Raw genomic sequence first — 27,695 nt, 5'->3', positions numbered from 1 at the left:
CTAGCATTTTCATGCTTACCAGATAGCATATATTATCCCATATGCATACTCATTGCCAATCTATTATACATAAATACACCTTTGATACCGCACCATTACCTATTTGCAATTTTATATATCCATTTTATATATCCTTGTAACCAGGCGCTTACTATAAGCAGCTCTTGAAAACTGGATATTCCTGTTTTTAGCTCGAACAGCAAAATCTAAACACACCCTGTTTCCCAGAAAATCTCCGATAATGAATTTTTTAATCCCAACTTGAATAACTTGTACAAACTAATTTCCAGCGTTGGAAATTTCGTCCAAACAAAACACCGACGAAATTTAATTAAAAAGTAAATAAGGGGGTGGGAAGGGGGGGGGGAATGCGCAAGCTAAACTTGGGAACTAGTTAAATAGAACATTAAAAAAAGAAAGTGATCGTCTAGCTAACAATGATTATGTTATTTAACTGAATTTTATTTATATTTCGAAATAATTAGTTCGTTTACATAAAAAAATCATTTCTCTCTGAATTGTTTGACCATTTAGCCGCGAAACGAAATCATTTTTTTACATTACTTGACATTTTATTCTGGAATAGGTGTTTTCTGAAATAATATCTCAAATATTTTCTAGCCTGTTATCAGAAACAGAAATTTCCTCGCAACGTTTCATACACATTATCATCCGACAGCGATTGAAATTAAATAATTTCGAAGAACAAACGCTGTTCCCCTGTAAAATAATTCAATTGATCGTAACAGATGTACGGATCATAGTTAAAATTCAACAAAGATAGATCGTATTTAAATTCTAAGTGAGACGTTTCCATGCCACTGGACATTAAAGATTTAGTTAAAGATCTACGCTCGTTTGGAAATTCATGATGCTATATGTAACAGCAAGTGAGTCTAGTAAAATTATCAAGTAAAGTCTGATGGAATCATAAGATCAAAGGCGATTAGAAAATCCTCCTAGTCTTGAATCATGCGCTTAACATTGTAATCAAATATCAAATAAAAATCTATTTTATCGTGTCTTTTCTTCTACGATGTTTAAATATTTGTTGAAGCTTTGATCCAAACGAACATGGAGGTTTTCAAACAAGAAGCATCGTTAGGGGCAGCGGGGGAGGGGTTGAAAAATACAGGAAAACTCCGTTAATACTAATTAATTCAGTGAGGAGGTCAGGAGTCTCGAACTAAACCTGATTTAAACTCGACTTCCGGATTAACCAGCTTTCTACTGGCAAGGTCCATTTATGGAATTTTCATATTTCACTGGGCGAAAGGACTCCCAGTTCGATGCGAACTTCAAAGCCCTGGTGTGATTTTCAATTTACGACCGACTACGCTCCTTTGCTCTTACCAAATATTTAACGAGCTACCAGTCTATTTTCCAACCTACTATTTTTTCTAACTAAGTACGTTCCTTACAACGATGAAACACGCGCCTTGTATAATTTACGATGTTCGCCGTAGCAGCTTGAAACGATCGCCATTTATATAGCGTACGGAAGTGGACGAGCAGTAGCAGAGCCTTGTTGTTTTGTATGGATGTACAGGGTGGTGAAAAAAAATGGAAAACTTTTATGTTAGCTTTGAAAGAAGATAGCATCGGCTATATGGAGGAAGAAAGTTTTGATAGATACCGCAGTCTTGGACAGATCTTAGTTGAAATGAAGATAAATAATTGCTTCAACTATTTTATTATTCGTATTTTACAAGTGACAGAAGTAAGTTCCTACGTAATTACTCGGCGTACGGTGCGGATGTTGGATAATTGATGACACAATGGAGCAACGGGTGTGCTTGCACTAATAAAAACGGGCAATATAATTATTTACTTCTTACAATTATCATAAAGTATCGTTATACTTTCTGCCGATTGGTACTATATGTTTCTCCAGTTGAATTTGATTCAGAAGGTTTTACAGACGAGGATAGAACTATGTATTAGTTTTTAAAAATAATTTCGTCGATGTAGAAACCGTTCGAGATGTGCATATTATTTTATAGATAAAAATGTACCTTTCGAACTAAATGACCATCGTACGGTCCCTGTATAACGTATTATTTGTATTTTGTAATTTTTTGAAAACAAGGATTAATTTTAGCTGTTCGATACTCCTGTTATTTCTAAGCTACACCTTCGGCTTGATAGAACATCATAAACAGTCATCGTCAAGTTTAAACTTGGAATTAATACGTACGCGTATACCAAGTAGATTCTCAAAATCGTTTTCTTCGAAAACGAGGCTTCATATGCAAAAATTTTATTCTACATTTTCGACTTATTTTTTTTTTTTTTATGAGGAATCGGATCTCGCTTGGTTGTACCGCCAGTCAACTGCATAATGTATCTTCGAAGTCCTGAATTGTCTTTTTGGTCGCCCTGTACATGTATACGTGTAAAAGGAAAAAGTGAGAAAAGGAAAAATGGGGGAGAACGAGGAGAAAGGAGCCGTAAAGAAACGAAACTTTCAGAGCTCGAGTAATAATGGCAGAAGCGTAGCAAGAGGCGGCGCGTAATCGATAGACGACGTTAGACAACGTTGTTAACTTGCAACAGCGAACAAGTTTTCGCGCGAGGAACCAAGCGACCGGAAAGTTTTTAATTTCTTATTAGGGCAAGCTGGAAACACAGTTTTTCGATCTCGTCCCTTTCCTGTTTCCCTCGCTTGTGTTGTTTGCTCGTCCACCTTCGCATTTTATGGAAATACATAGTAGTTCTAGTGTTGGTAAAGTAATTGGGACGAAATAGTCGTTAAATTATATTCCTCTGGTTAACGAACTGGTTAACGAAGCAAACGTTTAAATGAAAAACTTTGAGTGATAATGTAGTAAATTTAGTAACGTAATATTTCATGATTTATAGATCTAGCGTTAAATACCTGGCGCTAATTGCTTCACTGTACCAGAATCACGGTATCCATCAGTTCATAACGTCTCGTGAGTTGACTAGGAATTTTTATGAAAATTCACATTCTTGTGAATGTAATTAAAAGAAACGAAACGTTAGTAGAAAATTGTTTTGAAAATTGTTAGGTGTATTCTATGCAATCAGAAAATTTGTATAAATGCATAAAAATCTGCAGTATACTCGTAAATAAACACCTATTAGTATAAAGGAATCATAATTGAACGATACAAAAGTTATCGAAGCCAACAAAATTCCGTGTAATATCAGAAAGCTACAACAACCCGTTAACATTCGAGCTAACAACCTCGTACTGCAACCATGAAACCACAGGAAATAATTTCAAAACTACGATAAATCCTGAATACAACAAGCTACACGATTTATCAAACGAGAGTACAGCAAATACAACGTACAGTTTCCCTAATTTTGGCCAACGTGGAAGAGTATAACCGTAATGGAAACTGGGTCTATTCCCTGAATCCCGTGAATACGAGTTACACGCGTGGCCAATGGCGTATTGTTGCACGTCTCTGAAAATAAATCCCTAAAGCTTCGGATTTCTTACCTAGCCATCGGTTATATATACATACATATACTATGCTTGCTACTCGGCAAGTATCAAGCATCGGGAGGATCACAAAGGCGATAAGACTTTCGTGGATGCGACCTGTTCTTCGGGACAATATTGAACCAGTGACGGTGGTAATACGTAAAAGAACTATGATCAAATAAATTTTCTTCGTGTTCTCGTGATTTACGTTCCCTGATGGTTGGTAGGGTGTTAAAAGATCGATTATCTTACGAGAAAATATGTTCTCGTTGTGTATTTGTATTGTTAGTAGGGAGAGTATATTGTGTGGAAATATTAGGAGACTTTTTATTTTGATTTTGTAATCGTAATTCTATTGGAAGTTACGTGATCAAATAAATTTTCTTCCTGTTTTCGAGATTTATATTACCTGGTGATTGGTAGCGAATTAAAAGATTGATTGTCTTAGGAGAAAAAAATGTTTTGTTATGATTTAATGTTTTTCGTTTCGATTAATAGACAGTTGATGGATTTGATTGACAGATTAAAACAACTTGTTGAATCATTGTGTATCTATTTTTCCAGAAATTTCAGTATTTTGGGGCGATTGGCAGAAAACAGAGTTGATTGTTTCATCGATGAATAAAAGCAATTTAATTCAATATCCGTATATTGTTTCAATGATTGAGTAATTGTTATTTGGAGATATTCGTTGGTGATTGAGTCAGAGGGTTGATTAATCGATGAATGAAAATGGCAATGATTATGTACTTGGATATAATGTTTCCGAACTTTAAGTATTTTGACGTTACACTATAAGTATATTATATTTACATTATTATTTGATCTTAATTAAAAAAAAGAGAGAGAAATTATCTTTACCAATCTTCCACTGAAATTCTCGTATATTCTGCTCTTCATTAAAAAATGGTTAAATAAACTTAAAATCCTTAATCCCATTTAAATTCCAATAAAACAAATTACCTGAAGAGTCTCTGGAACATTTAACGATCCAAACCAATACAAGACCACAATTCACGCTATATCCACGAAGCAAATAATCAAACAAGCTTAAACAATCACCAAAAATCCCCCGCCCCTGAAATCTCAAACCCCAGAAATCAATCACATCATCCGCTTCGATCAGCGTTCAATCCATTCGGTTCCTGTTCGCCCAATCAGCGGAAACTCACCGTCGAGCAGACTTTAACCGCAGTCTACATCGATAATTTATCCACGTAACTGCGTGGAATCCGCGATTCGCAAACGGTTTCCCACGGTATGCGAGTACGTGTGTGCTGATAATCGAATCTGAAAGGCCTTTCTCTTGGAATCGATGAAGCATATGCGTTTGGAACTCGATCAACCACGAGACGTGGAAGAAGCTGCATAATAAACGTCACATCATATTAAAGAAAGAGTGTCTCAACCGAGAAAAAGTCTCAATTGTAAGATATTTTAGGTTTGTGAATCCTTAAGGATTCTTAATTAGAATATTATTATGGAAATAATAGACGCACAATGTTTTTTGTTTTATATTAGTTTATTGAATCATGCACGAACGTAATAATAGGAATAGAACGAAATGGATCATACCTAATTCAATAAAATAATATAAAATAATTGTTCATCTAATATTTAGCTAGAGAAATTATTTATACAGTTTGATAAAAAAATTTCATAATCCTAAGTATAATTCTTAATTAGAATATTCTATCTAATGCTCGCTATCTTATATTTAAGGAATGCTTAGAACAAGTAATTTCCCTGATACCTAGGATTTCATTTTCTAAATATTCCCAAACATATATATAACATAAATATGACGGAGAATTAAAAGCTACATTGCCACGTAACAAATTCCTTGAAATTTCGATCCGACTCGAATTGAATTGAAAATTAATATCCTAACTTATAATACTCGATAGAACAATATAATAATAACACAGAATAACAAAGTCTTCTCCAATTACTGCAACAAGTAGCTTTCTCGATACTTCAAAGTTCCATTCTTTAGAGTTCCCCAAACAGCTTCTCAATCTGCCAACGTTTTTGCAACATTTCCATTATTGAAGACCATCAATCATAAAATCCCACAACCATATCTTACAAAATAAAACATTCAGAAAGCATCTTTCCCTGCGCTGAAACGTCGCCCTTCGACTCTAATCAGCCAAGCAACAGCCACCGGAAACTTCCTTCTCCTTCGCCTGCAATTTTCACAATAAACTTCCCGATCTCCGCAAATTCAATCTTCCAGCTGGTAACCAGCTTTCACGTTTGCCTTTATCGCGTTAGCTCGCGATAAAGATACGAACGTCAGCGCGGCTTACGAACCTCGATCAACGGCGTACACGCCATTCAACGATCTTCGTGGCGTGTCTCGTTTAGCAAGACCACGTACCCGCTGCCATTGTCCGTCTAGCAGACGCGATATTCGCCAGGCGATAAACGACAACGACGTCGCGAACTCCTCGCACACAATGGACCTTCTTCCGCATCTCGTCATTGATCGAGGTCGCGAAACGCGCGTGCATCGATTCCTCCAGAAAGGCCTTTCGCGTTCGATTATCGACACGCATGCACTCGATGGGAAACCATTTCGCAGTGTGTTAGAGCCACTGTCTAAGCGGCAGATGTTCGTAACTGGATCGCGGATTTTTACGAAAATTTATATTTCGCTGGCTGTAGTTAATTAACACCAGAACTGCCACACCAATCAAATCGACTGGTTTTACAATTTTATTTTAAAATTCCGACTTCATGTTACATCTTTATCCGCAATGATGTAATGACTTTCGCAACGATAACTAAAAGAATCATATAATGAATTTTATTTTGTTTTTTATGTATTCAAATTCAAAATAACTTTGTATCAAGGCTACTTATACCAATAGCAGTCAAAATGACTGATACTTGTCAAAATGCAAAAAGGGTCCTGCAATCTGTTTATCGAACCCCAATTAACCAGTTTCCTCGTTTTCTACAACTTGCCACACGTTCTTCAAATTTTTACTGCGTATCATTCGATATAATGATATCAGTTATCAGGAAAATTCCAGGAAATAAGTGGTTCTACAATTTTATAAATGTGTCAACCCTCGTTTAGGTCGATCATGGTCGCAGATGGATTAATAATACCAAAAATGTACTACATAATATGGAATTCCTTCAGTAAGAAAACAATAAATCGAAAAATATAAAAATATTCTATTATTATGTATTTTTTAAAGACCAGTCATTTTGACTGGTTGTGGTAGAAATAGCTTCGTGTCAACTGTCGGTAGTTCTAGTGTTAAGAAAATGGAACTTGACAATACAATTAGCGATCTGTGAATTTCCATATAAATCGATATAATTTCAAGGATGTTAAGGTATCAGTAATTCGAAATAAATAAATCTATACAACCGTGTTTCTATCGAGATAAAAATCGATATTAATTCTGTCAGGAATACCTGTATTTTCCCAGCGATTTGTAAGAAAGGGAAGCAATTTTTCGAAAACAATCATTTTCGCAGTTCGCCAGTTCTAGCGTAGAACAGAGATTCGTTTTATCGATCGAACAATATAAAGAATAATGCTTTAGGGGATTTTATATATTTCTGTATATCGTACGCGTTCTCTGCGTTTTCTTACGTCTTTAAATTTCGTACAAATGCTGACGAATCCGCTGTCTAATTATAACTTTCGCCATTACCTAATTTTTGTGCTTTTTCAAAATTTCTAATTCTTACTTGGAATATTTGTATCTAATCTATAAAAATTATTTGTATACACATAAACAGAGTGTTCGGTACGTAACAGTCAGTGATTAATTAATTAACTTAGCCTGTGCGTCCTTTACAATGAAATGATTATGAAACTAACCACGCAAAGGATTTCACATATTAATTACGTTTGTGTACCTCTGAATATAATATCCGACTAATTTCCAAAGCATGGACAATGCGTCGCGCCACACAGCTGCACCCATTATAAACCCCAGTGGCTATAATTTAACAGAAAAAAAAATGTTGCGACGTTCATCGAATCGCGACGCTTTACGTTCAGTTCAATATGCGCAGGCAGAGATACGCCGTGTATTGCATCCTTAATCAATGTGCGAAGATTGAATATGCGGTTCACGCGATCAGGATATTCATTCAGCTGTAGAACGTCATTAAGGATGCTGGCTGCTGGTAGAAAACTTATTCGAGAGCCGAGTTTCAGCCGCTGTAATAAGCCACACGCTCCGCTTCTTTGACTCTCTTGTTTGAACTACGCCTTTGAACACGATATTCTCTGTTTGTTCTCCGAAACTGTGGATCTGCGCGAATTTCAGTAGAAAAACATTGGATTTCGTACTTGTTAGTAGAAACAGAATATATATTAGGCAATTTTTTTATTAAATTAAATTTTTATTAAATTAATAAGTAATTATTAAATAGTACTAGTCAATAGTCAGTTAATAAACAGTTAGTAAATAATTATTAAATAGTATTTATGCAGTTTTTCACAATTGAATTGACAAGTGAATTTAGCATGTTATTTTGAATATTTGAACAGTGTAAAATATAATTTAGTGTTTCAGTATTTTATTGTTCTTAGAATTTAGTAAGGAATTTGATAATTCAACGATACGATAAAAGTTACAAATTGTTCTATTTAGTTTATTCGAACAATTTGCGGGAGGATTAAACGTTGAATTTTCAAAGTGCTAAATAGTTCAATAATTGAACGAATTGGAGTTCAATTATTATTATCAGAGAAAATTTGTTTCATCAGCCTCTTCGATATGCCTTTAAGAATTTCTTCATCCCTCTCTTCTATAAAACTTTCTAAAACCTTGAAGCTCTCTATCCGGTCAGAAAAATCGTGAAATTTTCCCAAAATCCTTTTTCAATTGCCAACCATTTTTCTGCGCAACGTCACTCTGCAGAAAGTTTCGCAATTTCGATAGAAAACTCCAGCGAATTATTCTTTTTCACTAGCGCCCGAGCTTCAAATTAAAAAACCGTCGAATCGAAAACTCGAAAGAAACTGAACTGAAAAATAAAATCGTCCGATTTTGTCGAGTTCTCGCCGCTTGGAGATTACGAAGACAGCTTCTCAGGGATCCGCGATCGAAGGGTCGAAGAGGGAAATCTCATTTACCAGGGGACGTGGTGGAAATTGAATGTCACGAGTCGCTGCTGGGATACCTCGTGACGAACGGAGAACGAGCACCACGGCGATGTATAAATAATAAACGTAGCGAAGCCGTGTGACGTCTTCTTCCCCGAGTTGTCGAGCGAATTGAACTTGGAATTTCTTGCTCGTGGCACGAGATTCCGAGAATACCGAGAAGACACAACGAGGATGCACGTGAGTTAAGTTTCAGCTCGCAGGTTGCTTTCAATAATGAGAACGTCTGGGGTGAAAGAAAAGGAAGAAGGGAAGTGCTTGACAATATTTCAAATCGCGATATTTAATACGGTGTTTTCAGATAAAGCTCGCGAATAGAGATATGTAACATTGTACGATAATCTATGAGAGTGGCAAATTAGACAAATTTGCAAATTCAGTAGATAAATCAGCGAATACGCGGAGGTGATTCTTTGACGAATGAAAAATGCAAAGGAACAGATTTATTAGAAAATTGTGAACAGACGTGTCATGATATTACTATGAAATTTAATGTATTATATAACGATGTGTTGGGAATAAAAATTTTCCTTTGTATTTCTGTAGGTAAGCAATTGGAGAATATGATGAAAATATTACGTAACAAAGTAAGAATAATTAAGAATTAATTTAACGTTAATGAAGCTACATCTAAATTGACAACTATAACGAGTGTGAAAAAGCTTCGTTCTTCATATATTTCTAAAACGAATAAAAATTTCATAATAATTTAATTATTTGCCAGCAATATAATTCCATAATCATTCAATCGTATATATAATTCAATAATTGATATATATAATAGTATTTATTGCACCATCTGTATGTTTTCGGACAATAATACGTAATTGGTACATACATAATTCAATAATAATACAATTATGTGGCTGTTTACACACGAACCAATAGGACCATGTTTTAGAAACCATGTTATTTCCTTAATTATGAATTCCTAGAAAAATTTTTAAAATCCATTTTTCTACAGCCTCTCGAAAAATCCTCTCGTTCCACTTTCGTGCTGTGCACCGCAGAAGCTTTATACTTTTTTTTCCAGGCGCAAAAAACACGCGTAACCGAGAAGAAGGATTAACAAAAAAGAAACAGAGTAGTTTACACACAACTGAAGCGCGTAGCTGATTTCATTTCGTTACGAGTTTTCCGCAAACTTGACAAGTGTTGAGCAAACTCGACATTCGTCGCGTGTCGTTTTTTTCGTAATCGGAGGAGAAAAAGGATACACGTACAGGTACACGGGGGAAGGCAAGTGATCAGGAAACGCCATTAACATCGGTGGAAAAATGTAACCGCAGCTATCGGGCAACAAAAGCGGGCCGCGGCGCGAACAATCGGCACGCGATATTTAAAAGCGAGCACAGAGTCGCGTTCGTCATACTTTAATGAAAACTAGCGAGCATGCAGCCTCGACTTCCAGCTGCAACCAGGTCTCCATACTGTGAATTACGACAGCGTGTCGCGCCATTTCGATTCGACGATACAGGCGACCCCGTTTCGCAAGATCCGCCACGAGAAATGGAAATTTTTATAAATCGTATTGGAAATCGTTCTCCATCGGTTCTGTTGATTTCACCGAAGAGAAGTTGAAATTAAAAGCCGGGTCTTTCAAACAGTTTTGAAAGAATCGCAAATTGAAAGAATATTGTATTCTTTTCATTCGTCGAATGTTTGTTATCGGGCATGATGAGAAATTTTAATGAAGTTAAGTTTGATTGCAGATATTTATGCAAATTTATATTTTTATGAATGTAAAGAAAAATGGAATCCAGGCACAGAAGCTTCTTTCGTCAATTGTAAATTCATGCAAATTTATATTTTTATGAATGTAATGAAAAAAAAATGGAATCCAGGTACAGAAGCTTGTTTCGTTTATCGAATATTGTAATAAGAGAAACTTAGACATTTTATATATTTTTTTGCACCTATGCATTAAATATCGTAGATATTCTCGTCAATGATGTATTATTGAAGATTAAGGAATTTTAGTGAAGTTATGTTATAGCTAGATTTCAGATATTTATGAAAATTTATAACTGTGAGAATTAAAAAATGTCTGTACGAAAAAAAATTAATAATTAAAAAATGAAATCCAGGGATAGAAAGTTGTTATATCTACCAAATGTTGGAATAAGTAGTGTATTATACATTTTATACTATATTTTGTAATGTTTTTGCACGTTCTAGTTTCCCGTAGATTTTAATTAAAGATTACAGATTAGACGCTATCGACATTACAGAAGCTCACCGCGCGATATATCGGAGTTTACAAGACGATCACTCATTCGATATAATAAATTTAAATTTTATATTCCGATGTTCACGGAAACGCCGATACGAAATATTACAAAATAATCTGTCAAATATATAAAACAGGAATTAATAATTCAATCTTTTGTAATCGAACTTTTACGAATGAAAAATTACGTAAAATATAAATAGTAGTAATAAAGATTAATAATAAAAAATAACAGAACTCCAGATTCATAATTTTTACAATTTCCGTTATGTTTTAAAAATATGCAGGTGCTATGTTCTTTGGAAAACCACGCGGGGAAAAAAATTAATTTATTCTCATCGCATCGCTCCAACGAACGTTGTGAAAATTGTTGGTTTGTGCGAAAGTGTAAAGAAAGAAGACACCGCATTAAGAAACTAAACCTTCCCTCGCGTGTAATATTTACTTTGAAAGTAAAACCAAAAACAAACAAATCCCATCAAACGATCTTCGCAACGCGACAAAAAAAATCCCTTCCTCTCTTAAAAAAAAAAAAAGAAGAAACAGGAGGAAAGAAGAAAAATCAAGGCCATCTTTATACGAAAGGAAATTCACAAAGAACTTGGAGTCTGCAATTTTTTTACACGTTATAAACGACAAAGTTCCATTCACTTCCGCGTGGTTTCTTCGATGGCGAGCCAAGAGCAGCGTGAAGAGGGAAGAAAAAGACGATCGATACGAGGACATAACGCGTAGGTTATGCTTATGCGTGTTTGCATCTGTATGACGAGAGGTACGTCCAGTTTCAGGATCGTGAAAATGTCACGCCTGTCGTGATGAAAGGCTTTCACTTTTCTGGCGACACGGTAATCACGCTAGTTCTCTGTGGCCCGCTCTTTCACCTTTCACTCCTGACTGTCGTGCAAATTAAGCAGCATTTAACACTCAGCTGCTTAGGAAAATTGCCCCGAAAAGATCACGCTTGATGCCCAAGTGGCTTCTAACGACGCGTGCATTAATTAAGAAACGTTTCCTTTCTACTGTGACTGATTTAATTTCCGACGTTTGATGTGAACGGGAAGAAAACGTCAAATTTTTCATTAGAAAGCAGTTAGGTTGTTTTGTTGGCTTTGTATACTGCATTGCATTGTAACATAAATTCGTCCTGTCTTTATATTTTCTTTTCATTCATATTTGTTACAATGTACGTAATGCACGTATAGAAACAGGATGAATTTATGTCCCAATTTAATATTCTTTATATACAGGGTAGCTGGTAACTGGTGGTACAAGCGGAAAGGGGATGATTCTAAGCGAAAAAAGAAGTCGAAAATATAAAATAATTTCGCGTAGAATCACCCGCTTTCCGCTTGTACCACCAGTTACCAGCCACCCTGTATATAAAGAATATTAAATTGGGACGTAAATTCATCCTCATCATTCATCATCACGCGAAAAAGGAAGTCGAAAATATAGAATAATTTCGCGTAGAATCACCTCCTTTCCGCTTGTACCACCAGTTACCAACCACCTTGTATATATTCGTTGTATCTAATATACGATATGTGTAATATATACAGGAGAAACAAGACGAATTTATTTCAAAATCCAATATATGTACATAAAGTATGTAGTACAGACCGCTGCAATTCTCAAATAATATCGCAAATACGCTCGCAATCCACTATCGCTTAGATCGCAACCACGTAGTCCCATAAACCCCAACGACTCCATATTGCAGCCCTTAACAGGAAGAAAGTTCAAGGCAACCATCTCGAAAGTAAAGCGCCAACACCTCGCTAAACTACCTGTATCACAATATCCGTGCACTATATATCCATCAAAGGGTTCTCTTATTTCTCACCATATACTGAAAACTCGCCAACCTTCTTCAACTCAACTAGACGTGTAACTATCAAGATCGTTCTCTTTCTAAACGCGTTGACTGTCAGTACGTTTTCTCCCCACGTTTCTTAGGACAATTAGAATATGATGATTTTCAACAATGTGAATAATTTCGAAAACATCGTGAAGCATATGCGTGCAAGTGCAATATAATATTCTGCAAAAATTTAATGTTGTTTAATCGTGCGGTCGAATAACATGTACAAGCAGGCACGAGCTGATTGCTTATGAAAAAATAGAATTTTGTCATTTAAGGTTCAGTTTACGAGAAAATCAAGTTTCAACATTTATCAAGTATACTTGAACATGGCCAATTTTGGACTATACAGGACTAAATAATCGACAGGGGATTGTTCTAGGCGTAAAAATGAGTGGAATATTAACTTGGATACTACTTATGATTATATCGCAGATATATCTGATTATAGTTAATATTAAATGATAAGATTTCAGATTAGATTATGTAGAAATAACACGCATAATAATAAGCCCGATAACGATCAAAATGTTTAAAATTATCTATAAAACATTTAATTAAGAAAGCAATGACCGTGGTACTCTGATGGATACCGATTTTATATCAACATTCAACGACGCGTGGCTCGTTCAGCGTGATCGAAGCTGCACTGTACCGCGAGAGACGAGCGTGGCAAGAGTGGCAAGAGTGCGAGAAAAATAAACCATGGAAAAATAAAAGCAACTGAACCTGTACAACAACGTCAGACACAAAGGTCGCCGCTTAAAATATAGAACCAATCGGCGCCAGTCTGAAAAATGTCAACGTGCATCAGGCTCGCGAATCTTTTCGTTCGTTTTCCTTGTTTCATCTTCTAAACTTTGCCCAAAGGGTATCGAGAAACGCGGATACCGCGTCCAACTTTCCACTCAATGCCGCGAAAACGGTACGCTCTGGGACCCGCCAGACTTTTCTTGTCTACGTCTGGAGAGACGTGGAATCGAGATACGTGTTCTCACAGACCCTACGACACACGCTTCTTGCTCTCGCAGTTTTGTAGGTTGCGCAACCCGAGAATGTCCCGGGAATTATTTGTTCCAGAAGAAATTTGCGGAGGGATTAGTTTCAGATCTTTTTTTCCAAGTTGTAGTTGGTAATCTCTTGTTTAGAGACTGTTGTTTGGGACCATTTGCCAACATTTCAAACTTGTCTCCCTATCAATAATTTGAGTTGTTGTTTGAGATCGTTCGTCAATCTTTCAAACTCATTTTTCTCTCATTAATTTGAGATTTGTTTTTGAACATCGTTGCTTCGAGTCTCTGTTTCTATTCGGAAGTTGTTATTTCCACCATATAAAATCTATCGGTAACGCGGAAAATGAAAAAGAGAATTCGAGTCGAACTGTTTGAAACTTCGATAAAACTTCGGTTTAAATAAATCGATCGAAAGCGTTGGTTTTCCGAAATCTCACTAAAAACGAATTAAAACAGACGCGCGGAAACATTCAATAGAAAGTTCATTCACAGCTAGCGTTCATGAAGCGTTCGTTCGTTCGAGCAACACGAAGCTCGATGTTATTTGACTTTCGCAAAATTTATGACTTTCCAGGGGGTTGAACAAGTGGTAGTTCCATGTGGGACGCGTGGTTAAATGACGATGGTTAGGTCTGCATTAAAGCAAACTACGAGTATTCAAAGTCACGTACGTATCAAGCGTCAGGCAAGTCGTAAATATTAGAAAATGATACCTGAAACGAGCCGCTCTGAAACCTAGTTCGATTTGCTCCATCTAAATTTCATCTTTCGTCGTGTTGGCATTGCGTCTGTTGACTAAAACATATTTCGTAAACGAGACTCTAATACTCTGCTTCCAGTTTTACCAAAATTAGTTCAATGATTCTAATCTAACGAAATTAACGCTTCAACAATTAATTCGATTCGTCAAATAGAATTTTTAGGACGTATAAAAATGTCTTTTCGGATAAAAATGCGGTATTTAATATGAGCACGAATAAATAAAACTGTGATAATTTTATTCTTTATAATCATTATAGCCGCGTCTAATCTAAAGTGATCTTTGCACGCCTATATGTAGCAATGAAACTGGTATTTATAAATGTCAAATCTCACGGAATTATTCTGTCACTGGATAAATTCTTTATCTTCAGATTCTTTAATCTTTCAATTAGAAATCAGATTATGAATGGTCGTCTATGCTGATGGAAAGACTTCTAATATCGGTAGAATCTCTTTATATTTATTATATATTTAAGTAGTAAATGTGTGTAATAGTAGTAGTAGTAGGTAGAATTTATTTTTAGCTTCCCGAGCATAAGAGGAACTCGGTTTACAATTATTTTCCCTATTGCCTTGCACTCTCACTTAATCATCTGTACACACAATCTTATTCTATCTTTACTATTCCATGCCTATTGTCTGCGTGTAGCAGTATATATGGTAAACAATAAAATATATTATTGCCATGTTCATTAATAATTCATCCAACGTTACAGTCTGACGATTCCATAAAAAAGTAGTAACTGTTGCTTCCAATTACCCGTTCGTCTTTCATACAATACAATAACAATCGTATACTGTTGCTATAAATCAACTAAAGTGTCCAGATATTTATGAGCGTTAGCGTGCAAATCGACAGATCAAGAGACCGAAACTCGCCGACATAAAATATCCACCGCCACCAGATGTTACGATATATCTTCTACGCGACACCTTTTGAAGATTGATCGGCGACTGGCGCGGCGACCGAGACGTCACGATAGATTAGCTGCTGGCGCAGTGTATTGAAAATATCGTAATTTTTGCGGTGCTGGTCGCCATAAATTACACCGTCGTCAGTCCACGGACGCGGAAACCACGTAAATATACCGATCGATCGATCGAACTTTTCAACCACATCGCCGCCTATGATGTATACTAGATAACTAAGTAGAGTAGGTCAACGATAAGCCCGACCGCCGCTGCCGCAACGCCAGTATCTATCAGCCCGTCCACGGAGCTCCTTCAGTCTTCGATCAAATCGTTTTCTCGCGAGCCTCTCGGCGGCCATTATTTTCCCACAGACTTTAAATAAACCTCGACTTATCGGGGACTTCCGTATTTCATGTCGCGCCGCAAGGGAAAGCCTCTTTTCCCCTCGGTAGGCCTCGTGTTTGTCAGGGTTACTTTTAACGTTTCACTCTAACACCTTTTTCTTTCCAACAGTGATACTGTTTGCTATAGGCCACGAGAGGGATAACGGTTTATCACAGAAATGTGATATAAAAATTATTATGGTTTAATATATCGCCGTGTTGATTCAAATAGGCGTATCCAGTCAAAAGGTGGTTTCGAGAGAAACGACTTTTAGTATTTAACGATCAGGTCACTGTTATATTTTCTGTTTCAATGCAGATACAGATTTTTTATTTAACGTATACGTAGACAAATTATTTTTCGGTTATCTGGTAGCGGTGACTGGATTGAAGCGGAAGATCACGTTCTTTTGACTTGACACGGCAATCTAACGACGTATGTTGCATTTCTAACACGTGGTTCGTGATTGAGGAAATTTTTGAAAACACACTGCAGCTCATAAGTATATATATATAAATACTTTGTTATGTTAACCTGAATCGAATGTTTCCTATGGCTTTTCTTTTTTATTATTTTATAAATCTGTTGAATCGTTCGTATCATACGTGCCTCACAATGTAAAATACTAAATACGGTAAAATTTGTTGAATTTTTGCAATGACTGTAACGAGCAATAATACCAACGGTCAGCAGTGTGTATCGATGAGGAATATTTTTTGATGTTTGAAATATGTGGTTGGAGTTATGTTATATATGTCGGAGATGAAAGGAAAGCTGAAGCCTTTCCTTGGAAATTTTGGGAACATCCTCTAGTACCTTAGCCTAGATTTTATTATAGTTGTAATTGCTTAAGATTTGTAATAAGCGAGATTGGGTTCGAGGTGACAATCGGTCGCTGAACGTAGCCACGGTCACGGGATGGATGTTTTATCTAACGGAGGTTTGGAGTGGTTGTATGTGTTTTCCGAGAAATGTGGTTGTGGCGGCATGCGGCCTCGAGAGCGGGCCTAGCCACGTGTGATGTTGCCTCGGAGGTGCCGATGCAATGGGACATACATTGTATTAGTAATCAAAACTCCAGGCAGAAACTGCCTAGCAACGGCGTTTGGAACTTTCTCGATGCTTCCAACGAGTGTGCCTAGCAACGGCGTTTGGAACCTTCTCGATGCTTCCAAACGGGTATAGAAAACAAAATGCAATTGTACAGGGAGAAAAATCTCCACGAGGCTGGCATTCTTGCGATTGCCTTGGAGAGTGATACATCGAGCATTTTCGACGATCGCATTTGCGTCTAAGTTAGTTTCGCTTAGTAAGGAGTTATCCCGGTGACCGTGGATTCGTTTGAACTCAAACATTGCTAATAGTATTATTTAATTTAATTATTCGTAGATCGTATTATTCATTAGGCTTAGTGTTTGTTAGACTTATTATTAGTTGTACTTATTATTTGTTAAGCTTAGTGATAGACCTGTATATACGTGTAAATAAAATCTCGGCTTTGTGAAACGATGGCTAGTCCACACGAAGAGTCGTCGCGCGCCCAAAATTCGAATCGTGATCCGACATATATATACATATATAGAGAGAGAGAGCAATACTACATTATACGTAGTATTGCTCGATAATAAATATTACATTAAATATATGTAATGTCAATATTGTATATACTCTGGAGATTGGAATATTATGGTAAATCTACTATTGGTATTAAATCAACATGATATTAAGTGCAAATCAACATCATACATCTTGATTAAATCGTCGAATACAGATTGAAAATTGAGAATTTCATATGTTGCAATCTAGTATTTATCTCATATCACTGTACTGCGATAATAAACGTGAGATGCTATGATAAATCTCTGAAAGTCCATCGAATTGCTTGCAAATAGCCCTCTTCAAGAAACTTGTCGAGCAATTTGCAAAACAAAGCCATCGCGGGAGAATCCGAAGCTTACACCGATCACAGCTTCCCTCCAAATTTTCCCCAACGAATTTTCCTGGAAGTATCTGCAAGAATTCTCGACGCTATTCATCAACCTCCCCAAAAAGATGTAAAATTCCTTTGATACAGACTAACTGAGCCTCGAAAACGAACTAGGAAATTCATCTCGTGTTTCCTTCTTTGATTACCTTCTCGGTTTCCCTCGGCTAGCGAAAGAATAAGAGCAGAACGGGAACAGAGGGATTATTTTAAATTCAAGTTGGCTGTCATTATGAAATAACTGGGCGGAGAGAAACGCACGATTCCACGGGAATAAATCCTCGGCAGATCTTCGTTTCGGAGCTGAGCACCGGCTCTTACGTTTGAAATATTCCGAAGAAAGGATCCTTCCTCGACGGTGTTCGGCGAGACGTGCTGGAAATCCCTGGAGCAACGGCGAGATCCCCGTCGATGGGACGCCGGCTTTATTTCGCGCGGCATTTTGACAAAATAATTCATCGCGTTGAACGAAAGGCAAATTTCGAGAGACTGTTACGTCGATTTCAGTGAAAGGAAGCGGAAAAGCGGGCCAATACGAATACCGATGCCTGATACTTTCTGACGTCTTTGGCGGTAAATTGAGAAATATGGTGTATCGAAAGGTTCGTTCTATTCTGCGATAAATTGAAAGCAGAGCGGAACGGTTTATTGCGGTCGATTAGGCTAACCCTGTTGCGTCATTTTTCATCAGATGTTATTCTTCAATATGTAAGCGACATTTTGGTCAATAGAATAACATCGATAGAATTTTCGTCGTAAATTTTCCCTCTTAATATTTTCTACATTGTTGCCTTTTGCTTATGATTCCGATAGACAAGTCGATTTCATTTCTTGCTCGCTCTTTTACCTAAGATTCGCATAGTATATTCAAAGTTCAACACCTGATCTTACATTATATTTTGTTCTACGTATTATGAGCGTATCCCTACAAGATTTATATTTCATTTTCTATACTTTTTCGCCCAAATGCTACAGATATGATAAATGCGAATGGAATTTTAAAAAAGCTGTTATCCAATTGTCGACTTCTCGTTTTAATTTGGACGAGAAAAACATTTTCTTAAAACATCACAAATCTGTTTTGTTTCCAAAATGAGAGCAGAGTTAATTTGGTTAACAAACTGTTTCGAACCAAACACTACTCGAGAAGTTTAATTAAAAAGCCATTCTTGTAACAGGTATTTTGTTGAATTATTATGTCGATTACAGAGAGGATTAATCGACTGAATAGAAAATCAATTTGATAATAGACTGTATGTATATGTGTACATTGTAACATCTACAAAGAAACTTAAACGGACGATATCATCCGAGCTCGACTCGATTCTAGCGAAATGAAAGTTTCATGCGATCCGTCGCGATTACGAAAGAATCATCGAATCAATCCCACGGTGGAACAGCAGACAGCACTTAACTCTTGTCGCCACGTATGAATTTTTCACGAGTTTGTAACCTTACGATCGGAGTTTTCACAGTTGCTTCAAAGAAAGTATCCACCCGCTGCGCTGTAAGCTGCCTAACTTTTCAAGAAACGTTCTGCTCATAAATATACTTGTGCGAATTTTTTCATTCCCTACTTTTATAGTATACCTTTGCATTTCGATTTTAGGATAATTTCGGGTACAATCGATCTACGCTCATTCGAACATTTAAAAATATTATAATATCGTGGTTATGTTGATAAATTTTGAAACGGATCTGCAAGTATCTGTACAAGTTGAAAGATAGCATTGGTTTCAAATTTTACTATTCCAATCATCATACGTGTTTCATTATAGTGTTAACAAAATTTCGAAAGGTTTCGTACAACGCACGTAATATTGGGTTGGCAACTAAGTGATTGCGGATTAGATGATAATGACAAAATCTGCAATCACTTAATTGCCAACCCAATATATCCACAAAAAGATTTCTGTAATAAAAATTCAAGTACTTTCATGAGCGTTTACGTATGTTACACTTATGTTTCATCGTAATAAATAAGCAGCGTATAATTAGCATCGGTTAAGAAGATAAATACCTTTTGACATTTTGAAAAATATTTCTATTTTTAGCGGATAGATTTTTCCCACTTTAGGCTTCCCACTTACAAAACGAGATTCCCAAGAATTCCCAGGATCAACGTCGCAACAATATTTTCTTCCTCTTCCCGCAGAAATTCATAAGCCGCAAACAATAAAAGGACTTTAGAAAGAAGCATAATTTAGAACGTACTATTCGAAAGCCGAAAGTTTCACCGAGGAAAATTATCAGGATGAAGTTTCCTCTGGTTGTTACGGGTCCACGAAGGAGGAAATATTGCCCGACGGAGAAAGTGTAAGATGTATGAAAACGTACCCAGATCCATGAGATGTTCCTCGCCGAATCGTCGCACAGCGTGAACATGAAGAAGCCCGAAAGCGAGCTGCATTCCAGTGGTGAGCAACAGGGCGAGGAACCCGGCTGCGCAAACCAGCCACCCCCAGCCACCCTCTGGATAGAAATGCGTTCGCATGGCGGCGACGTCTATGCCCGAAGAGAAAGATTAGCCTTAATTACGATTGCTTTTTACATGGATCGTGTGAGCGAATTTTTTCGTTCGTTTGGCCATGAGCACAGTAATTAATTAACGAATTAATTCTATCATTCTTTTCGATTTTTTCTCGGTTTTCTATATTTTTAAATATTTTTTTCTTTTTAATACCTTATCCGTAAAAAGCATGATATACATAAAGGATAATAAAATTATACTATAGCGTGCACGGAAAAGGATACGTGCGCGTATTATCTTTTGTGTCGGGTTTTATCCGGATCGAACCGACTGTTGTGCCAAATTCAAACTGCGCACATAGGTACATGCATGTGTGTGTGTGTGTTGGATGAGAATTGTGAATAAAGGGTACAAAAGTTCGATTCGTGTGTAGCGCAAGAGCGAGACACTATCGTAACCCTGTTACATCCAATCTCGTAATATTTTATATTAAAATCTGATATCTAGAAAGTACGTGTATTTCGATGATATATGAGTTAGAATGTCCATTTGAATTAAAAAGTCTCGTAAGTTAAAAATTGATTTTAAAAATTAATTGGGAGAAATTTCATTATGAAATTTTACTATTGAACGAATAAAAAGATTTTTGATCTTCCGAGATTAACAAGTTGCCGATAATTTTTTTCCTTAGAGAAAGTCTTTGCACCGATATTTATTAATTATAATCATTGCATGGTCGATGCTTGTGCATTTATAGGAAATTTGAAATTGTAAAAATGTATAGAATGCATGTAATACGCAGGAAGAATACCTCAAGTATCCAAAGAGAAACGCTCGCCACTACTACGTTCTACTGTTTAAATACATTGATATAGATATGAGATTGTTTTCATATTGATTTTCACGGATAAGCAATAGTGAAATAAAAAAAAAAGTTGCACAAATATCCGCGATCTAACGATAGTATTTTAGCCCGATTTAGTATTGAAATAGTATTGAATTTGTATTTAGTATCGAAATACCTTCTAGCATGAAAGATATGAATTTAATTACCTGGACGACGAAAGGCTGGCACACAACGATGAAGACTTCTCAAATCACCGAGCACCCAATTACTATTTCCGATTATGCCATCATGCAGGCTTCCCTCTGCGTCCATGTAACGCATTCGAGTATCTAAAATCAAGAAGAGAAACAACAATTAAAGAACAGAAATACTTTACATGTATATATGACAGATTGAGAAACGAATCAGCGTAAATTTAACTTGCCTTGGGGATGAACGAGACAATTTAAAAACTAATTTATTGTTAAACTGTTTCCAATCAAAATTTTTACCAGCAATAAATCAACAAACACGAGCGTCAACCTCAAAGGGAAATCAAAATGCTTAGGTCGATATATTCAAATTTTTCAATTGACATTTGACACAAAACACAATTTTTTAATTCGATCTGATTTCTGTTAAAGAACAATGGTGATTTTCTTTTGTGTCTCTTGCAGTTAAGTTCATCTGTACGTCATAATAAAAATCGTAATAAAAATCGTTCTTCGCATCTTCACTGGCGTCGCAAATTTTGTTCAAAACCAATCTGTAAAAACCATATTTATCTCGATTTCAGTGCTAATCGTCTTACACTGATTGGCTTCTAAGCTCTGTGTGTATACGAAATGGCGTGACTTTCGCAATCGACGCTACGTTCGCTTGAATGTAAATTAAGAAGGCTATGCGCGGATTAACCCCTGGCGGATTAGGCACCACTGTTTTTGCGTAATTCGACGATATATTTGCAGGACTTAATTACACCGAGAACTGGCTCGCAGATGCGTCCAATGAATTTACGTGGCACGACCCGTTTTGTGCGCTGGCTAAGCCGGGCGATAAAGATAAACGCTGTTTATTGTGAGTTCGGTATCGTTGAAGAAAAAGAAAAAACGAAAAAGAGGCAAATTGAAATTAAGTTTGATTAAAATTACGTTTCGTGAACTTAATATAGCGAATTGCGGTATTTTATTGTGCGTAACGTGCCTAGGAAATAGGGAAGGCTTTGTTAATATTCTAAATTAGAATTTAAGAGGATTTAATTCAATTAGAATTTCGTTTCACAGCTTTTGAATAGATTTAGAACTATTGCAGCGAAGTTAATGTTACTTGCTTTGTGCACTTTATTTCTATTTTTTTGAATAATTATGTGGATCCCTGTTACTCGACTTTCTATTTCATTTTTGTATCTGAAATTGTACTATGAATTGCGATTATCTCTTAGGAATTATAGAAGAGTTTTTTTAGTATTTTAAATTGGAATTTAAGAGATTGTTATATTTTAGGTGATAGTGACGCGTGATAGTTTAATGCGTGAAAGTTACAACGCGTTAAAATAACTGTGAAATAATTAATAATATCTAATTATTAGCTAATTTAATAATTAGCGATATTTAATTTTATGCTCTATTTTTGCTTTTGAAATAATTATTAATAGTATTGATTTATGTTAGGCTCCGTGATCTCAAAATTAGCATTATCCAATTGTACGACCCCACGACTGTCATTACCGAGTTCCCTGATCCTAGAATTATCGCTATCTAGTCCAACATTCGCGAAATTATCACTGGAAAATCCTATAAGCTTGAATTGTTGCTACTGGAACCTACGTCTTCCGAATCTACCGTCATTTCGATATTAAATGTCACGAATTTCTACTAGTTTGAAATTCCCACTGTCAAACAATGTTATCGTTATAGTTGTTTTCCATCGTTTTCTACAATTTTGCAAAGTCTTTCTAAATTTCACAGCATGAAAATACAAATTTTGCTTTCCTTGTTATACTATTTGCTTAGCTCCCAAAAATCTCTACCATTTCTATATCTTATTCCTCATTTATATTGTTTCCATTATGATATTTCTATTACAATCACGGATTTTGTAACCAACGTTTATTGATACCAGTCACGATATCTCGATATTCAAGAATATTCAAAATACTAATTTCTGTTTCTCTTAAGTAGCCTGTTAAGGCTACGACACAGAACTTATACTGTAGATTCTGCCAAGTTCATAAGCACAGTCTTGTTAAAATGATTACATTGAAAAAGGAGCTTTAATTGAAGAAATTAAATGTTGTGGGTATATAGCTTCTACGTAGTATAAAATTTTCGTATTTCCTATACCTATGGAGCTTCACTGTATATCCTGCAAACTACACATGCTGAATCGTAACAATGTAAAACAAATAATAAATAAATTCTGTGATACGCATACAAAGCCCAATAACATGAAATTTAATTCCTATTTATTCTGACAATTCTCCAATTTTTCTGTTATCACTGTACGTAATAAACTTCATTAATTCTCGACTTTTTATTGTTATACAACCTCCATACACGAATATTCATCATCCGTTCTATATTTTCTATTTTCCATCAGAATTTCCATTACAGCGCGCGAAATATTTAATTCGAGGTTAATGGAAAATTTTTCAACGTGTTACAAAATTGATTCCGGGCAAAGAGAGAGAGAGAGAGAGAGAAGTATTCAGTATATCAACGATGTTTCCGTCTTGCAACATCGCAACCCTGTGCCACGGACCGGGGATGAAACGAGTTGAAAGAAATGAAGAGGAAAAAGGAGAGTCAAGTGGGTTAGATAAAAGTGCTCATGAAAAGGAGATGCTAGTTGCTATGGGGTGAGAACGAGGGCCAGCAGTCTTGTGGTCGAGGGTTCACGAAAGCGGGTCGATGATTTTCAGCCGAAGAAATGTACAGAAAAAATCTTGGAAAAATAGTGTTCCTCCGTAATTTCGCATCTATCGATGACTTACAGCACACATATTGTTCGTCCACGTTTTGCATTCTCGAGAAAAACAGCTCTGAAAGTTCGATGGTAGTTTATAATTAAATAAAAACATTTTACATTGCATTTATCGATGCTATTATAAAATTGGCTAAAAATTGTGCATTGGTCCTTTTTTAGAAACACAAAATGACGATGGTGGATCATGGTTCTTGAATATATCTTTGTAAATACGAAATACAAAAATATTACTTTTGACAAATTTACGAAGTAGACATAAATATAACTTTTATGGTGCAAAAAGTAACTGTTAACCGGAGAACTATCATCCATGCGGAGAAACTCAAATTCCAAAAAACGTGGACAGGCGATATGTGTGCGATAAACACGTTTCTTGCTAATGAAACGTGCGATTAAAACTGGAAAATAATTCGTATAGAAAATTTAATTAGCGAATCAACTGACGTAGTGTGAGACGTGAAAACGTCACAAGTCAAAACGTTTTTATTAATTGTTTTATATAATATTCTTCTATAATACTCTTCGATGAACATTTTCGGAAGCAAGAGAAATTTTCAGAAGCCACAGGAAACAGAAGCGCGCAATTTGAATTTCCATCTGTCTTTCGGCCACGGGAACCAATTTCTTAACGTAGATTCGCAAACGAGCTCGCGTGAGCACAGCTTGCAAGGAAAAAGGATGGAAAAAATTGTAGAAACATAAATAGTAGAAAGAAAAAGTTAAGTAGCGCGAACCAAAGCAAGAGCAAGTAAAAAAAAAAAAAGAGAACAGGAATGGGCGTGACACGTATTCTTAATTGTGGCATGACCGTTCGTGCCGGCATCGCTGAACGTTCCTTTCCGCTTCTTTTCCTTTCTCTTCTTTTCGCCTCTTAATTACAACGTACAACGGCAAAGTTTCCGCAAACAGCAAAAGTTCCTCGTAAAATTCGTCTTTACAGGGCTAATGAAGTTTTAAGCAATTTAAAGTAGAATTTCAGCGACGCTCGCTGTTTGCATTTTTATTACGCTCTTCTGGTCACTGTTGGAAAATGACCTTTCCTCCTGGACCCATCGAAAGCTTTCCCACCGCGTAAAAATAAAGAGCAGCGATGATACGTCGTTGCAGATATTTTAATTCTCTCTGTTACTCGAAAGAACGCAATTAGATCTAATGTGATCAAGTTAAATATATTTCTTTCTCGAAATAAGAAAAACATGGATGCACCTTTCAATTTCTGTAGTCACGTGAAATCATACTACTAAATGGTAGGAAATTTAATACAGTTTAAGAGATTGGTATTCAAGTGCTATAACAGATATAACGCGTGCAAAATACTTTTTGCAGCTATTGTATAAGTAGAACTTAATTATTATTAATTATTGTATAGTGTTGGATTGTAATCGTACGGTGTTTGTCCCGTGTTCGTAGATCTTCAACGGTGGCAGACTAAAATGACGAAAATGTTTTTAATAATTTTCATTTCGAAGTGATTTTGTTTGGGAACAAAATCCTATTGGTTGCTGGACGACGGGCAGAAAATTTTTAACAGACAACTTGAACGATTGTCAAGTTCGAGTCTCCTGGAAATACAAGAAATTGGAACAATCCAAACAAATAATGACTGAACTAAGGCTGATTCAAAAGTAAAGCTAATAAATGGTATTATAACTTGGTGTGGAAATGAAACGGAATTAATTTCCACGTCAAATGTCTTTCCAATTTATCATCCTGTTCTTCTCTCGATTCCATTTGAAAAGGACAAAGCCAGGATATCCAAAACTAGTTTACCTTCATAATTAATTACCAGATCGCACGAGTTAGGCACATTACGGTTAATTTTCTCCACAGTCGACTGCCAGAACAAAACTCGTCTCTCGCAGAGAACGTTTCAACGTTCGTTCACGTGTAATTTAAAATCCTCTCTGTCTCGGCGATCAAAGAGACAATTTTATATTTCCCTTCGATATTCTTTTCTCCGTCGACGAGAACGAAGATTCGCTATTTTCCTTTTAAATTTCCATCGATTCTACCATGAATAATCTCTCTTTCCTCTATTCCACGACAAGCGGTTGAGATACGAAACGGAACACTCATTAACGCACCGAGTTCTGACGAGCAAGGAAAAGCTGCAAAAGGAAATTCTCTTTCCATTGGCTGATAGTGCACAATAGCCGGAGATCGGACGCAAAGGCGAGAAATCAAAGGGACGAAATATTCTTAATTACAGTGAGAACGAACGTGAGCCAACGAAGGAGATGAGCGCGCGGGTCGGCCGAAAAATGAGGCTGCTCGTGAAAAATGGAAAGGTTGAAAAACAAAAACTGCGGACGACGAAATTGCCATGAAAAGGAATTACGACGCTTCCTCCGCTTTGCTAAGATCTCGCCGCCATCGTAACTTACCGCTTTGATGCAAAACTTATGAGAATCTTGTGCCGTGAATTTCCGAATTTCTCCTCCTTCTATTTCTTTTTTTTTCTTACTTTGTCGGATAAAATATGTAGAGTAGAGGAACGGGTTATGTTTCATGCGGTAAGGTTGTTCTTTCAATTTTCCAAAAGGTTTTCTTGTACGGAAACTAGGAGGAAGAATATTAATAGGAAATCTTGAAATGGATGAAAGTAAAATGAGACGGTCTCGGTCAGACGTGATTGAGGTATATGGTCTGATTAGAGTGAGTTTAATTAGAGGATTGCTTGAGAAGATTTTCGAAAGTGGTTTGCTTCCTGAGTTGTATACTAATTACGTTGATAGTGAAATTTACCTACATTATCTAATATTAATTAATCAAGTAGTGGGTGAAGCCTAAGTAATGAAGTTGCGAGCCTTATGAAAAATGCATGGCGTCAGTTGAGCTCTTAAAAAGCTATACAAAGTGGCATTATGAACAAGTATTATATTTCAGGATATTTTATTATCTATTATATTTCTTAAAATATAAAGTATAATAGAATATTATTTTTATTACTGTATATTAATGAGTATTAATAAATTATGAAAAAGTATATCAATGTATCAAGACCTTAAATACCAATCTTATTGAAAAATTTCGCAAAACAATTTCCTTCCTCAAGATTCTTTTCTAAACTGTTATTGTAACACAATATAGTAAACTATATAAAAAAGCATATATAAAAAATATCAGTTTGAATCATAAAAAAAATAGCAGAACATTCTTTTTCCTAAACATTCTCTTCCAAAACAAGTTTCCTATTTCACGAACTACAGTATCTACTTCTACTCGGCAACGAAGTCACAAAACACTGACCACAATAAAGAAAATCCAGCGACATATTTCCGTTTCTATCCTGTGGCAGCCATGGTGGAACAAAGAAAAACACTCGTCCCGATTGAAGCTTCTGGTTGATATATGTGCCGGTTACACGGGAGATTTGTCAAAAATCGATCGTGGACGAGATACAAACACGCGTCTCTTCGAACGAATAGCAAAAAGTCGAAGGATTTTAAAAGAGTCCGACGATTTAATTGTCCCGGAAAGTAGATCGAGACGTTGTTGCCGATCCGTGAAACGATATCAGCAATTGCGTCGCTTCCTGTAATAATTGTTTTCCGAAGAAAAACGCGAGCTCGAGTAATTTTCTTCGATAGAAAACAAGCAGCGGTTTTTTTTAACTGCGGTTCGAGTTTCATTTTTATGATTGTGCGGTTTAGTGGCACTTTTGTACT

The 27,695-nt window shown here is 36.2% G+C and overlaps 1 protein-coding gene across 3 annotated transcripts in view; it reads right to left on the bottom strand.

The window, feature by feature from the left end:
• Positions 1 to 27,695, bottom strand: part of LOC117165764 (monocarboxylate transporter 10) — a 295,750-nt gene that overhangs the window by 68,455 nt on the left and 199,600 nt on the right. For all 3 annotated transcript variants that reach the window (XM_076617267.1, XM_076617266.1, XM_076617268.1), the window contains exons 4-5: positions 21,270 to 21,392; positions 20,084 to 20,251 (exon numbers count right to left, since the gene is read on the bottom strand). In XM_076617267.1, coding sequence (XP_076473382.1) covers positions 20,084 to 20,251; positions 21,270 to 21,392 — 291 coding nt within the window. The remainder of the gene's footprint in view (positions 1 to 20,083; positions 20,252 to 21,269; positions 21,393 to 27,695) is intronic.

The sequence above is a fragment of the Bombus vancouverensis genome, chromosome 3 (assembly GCF_051014615.1).
Source record: "Bombus vancouverensis nearcticus chromosome 3, iyBomVanc1_principal, whole genome shotgun sequence".
Classification (NCBI taxonomy): Eukaryota; Metazoa; Arthropoda; class Insecta; order Hymenoptera; family Apidae; genus Bombus; species Bombus vancouverensis.
Note: the sequence above shows the minus strand (reverse complement) of the source record. Positions and strands in the feature narration are given on the sequence as shown.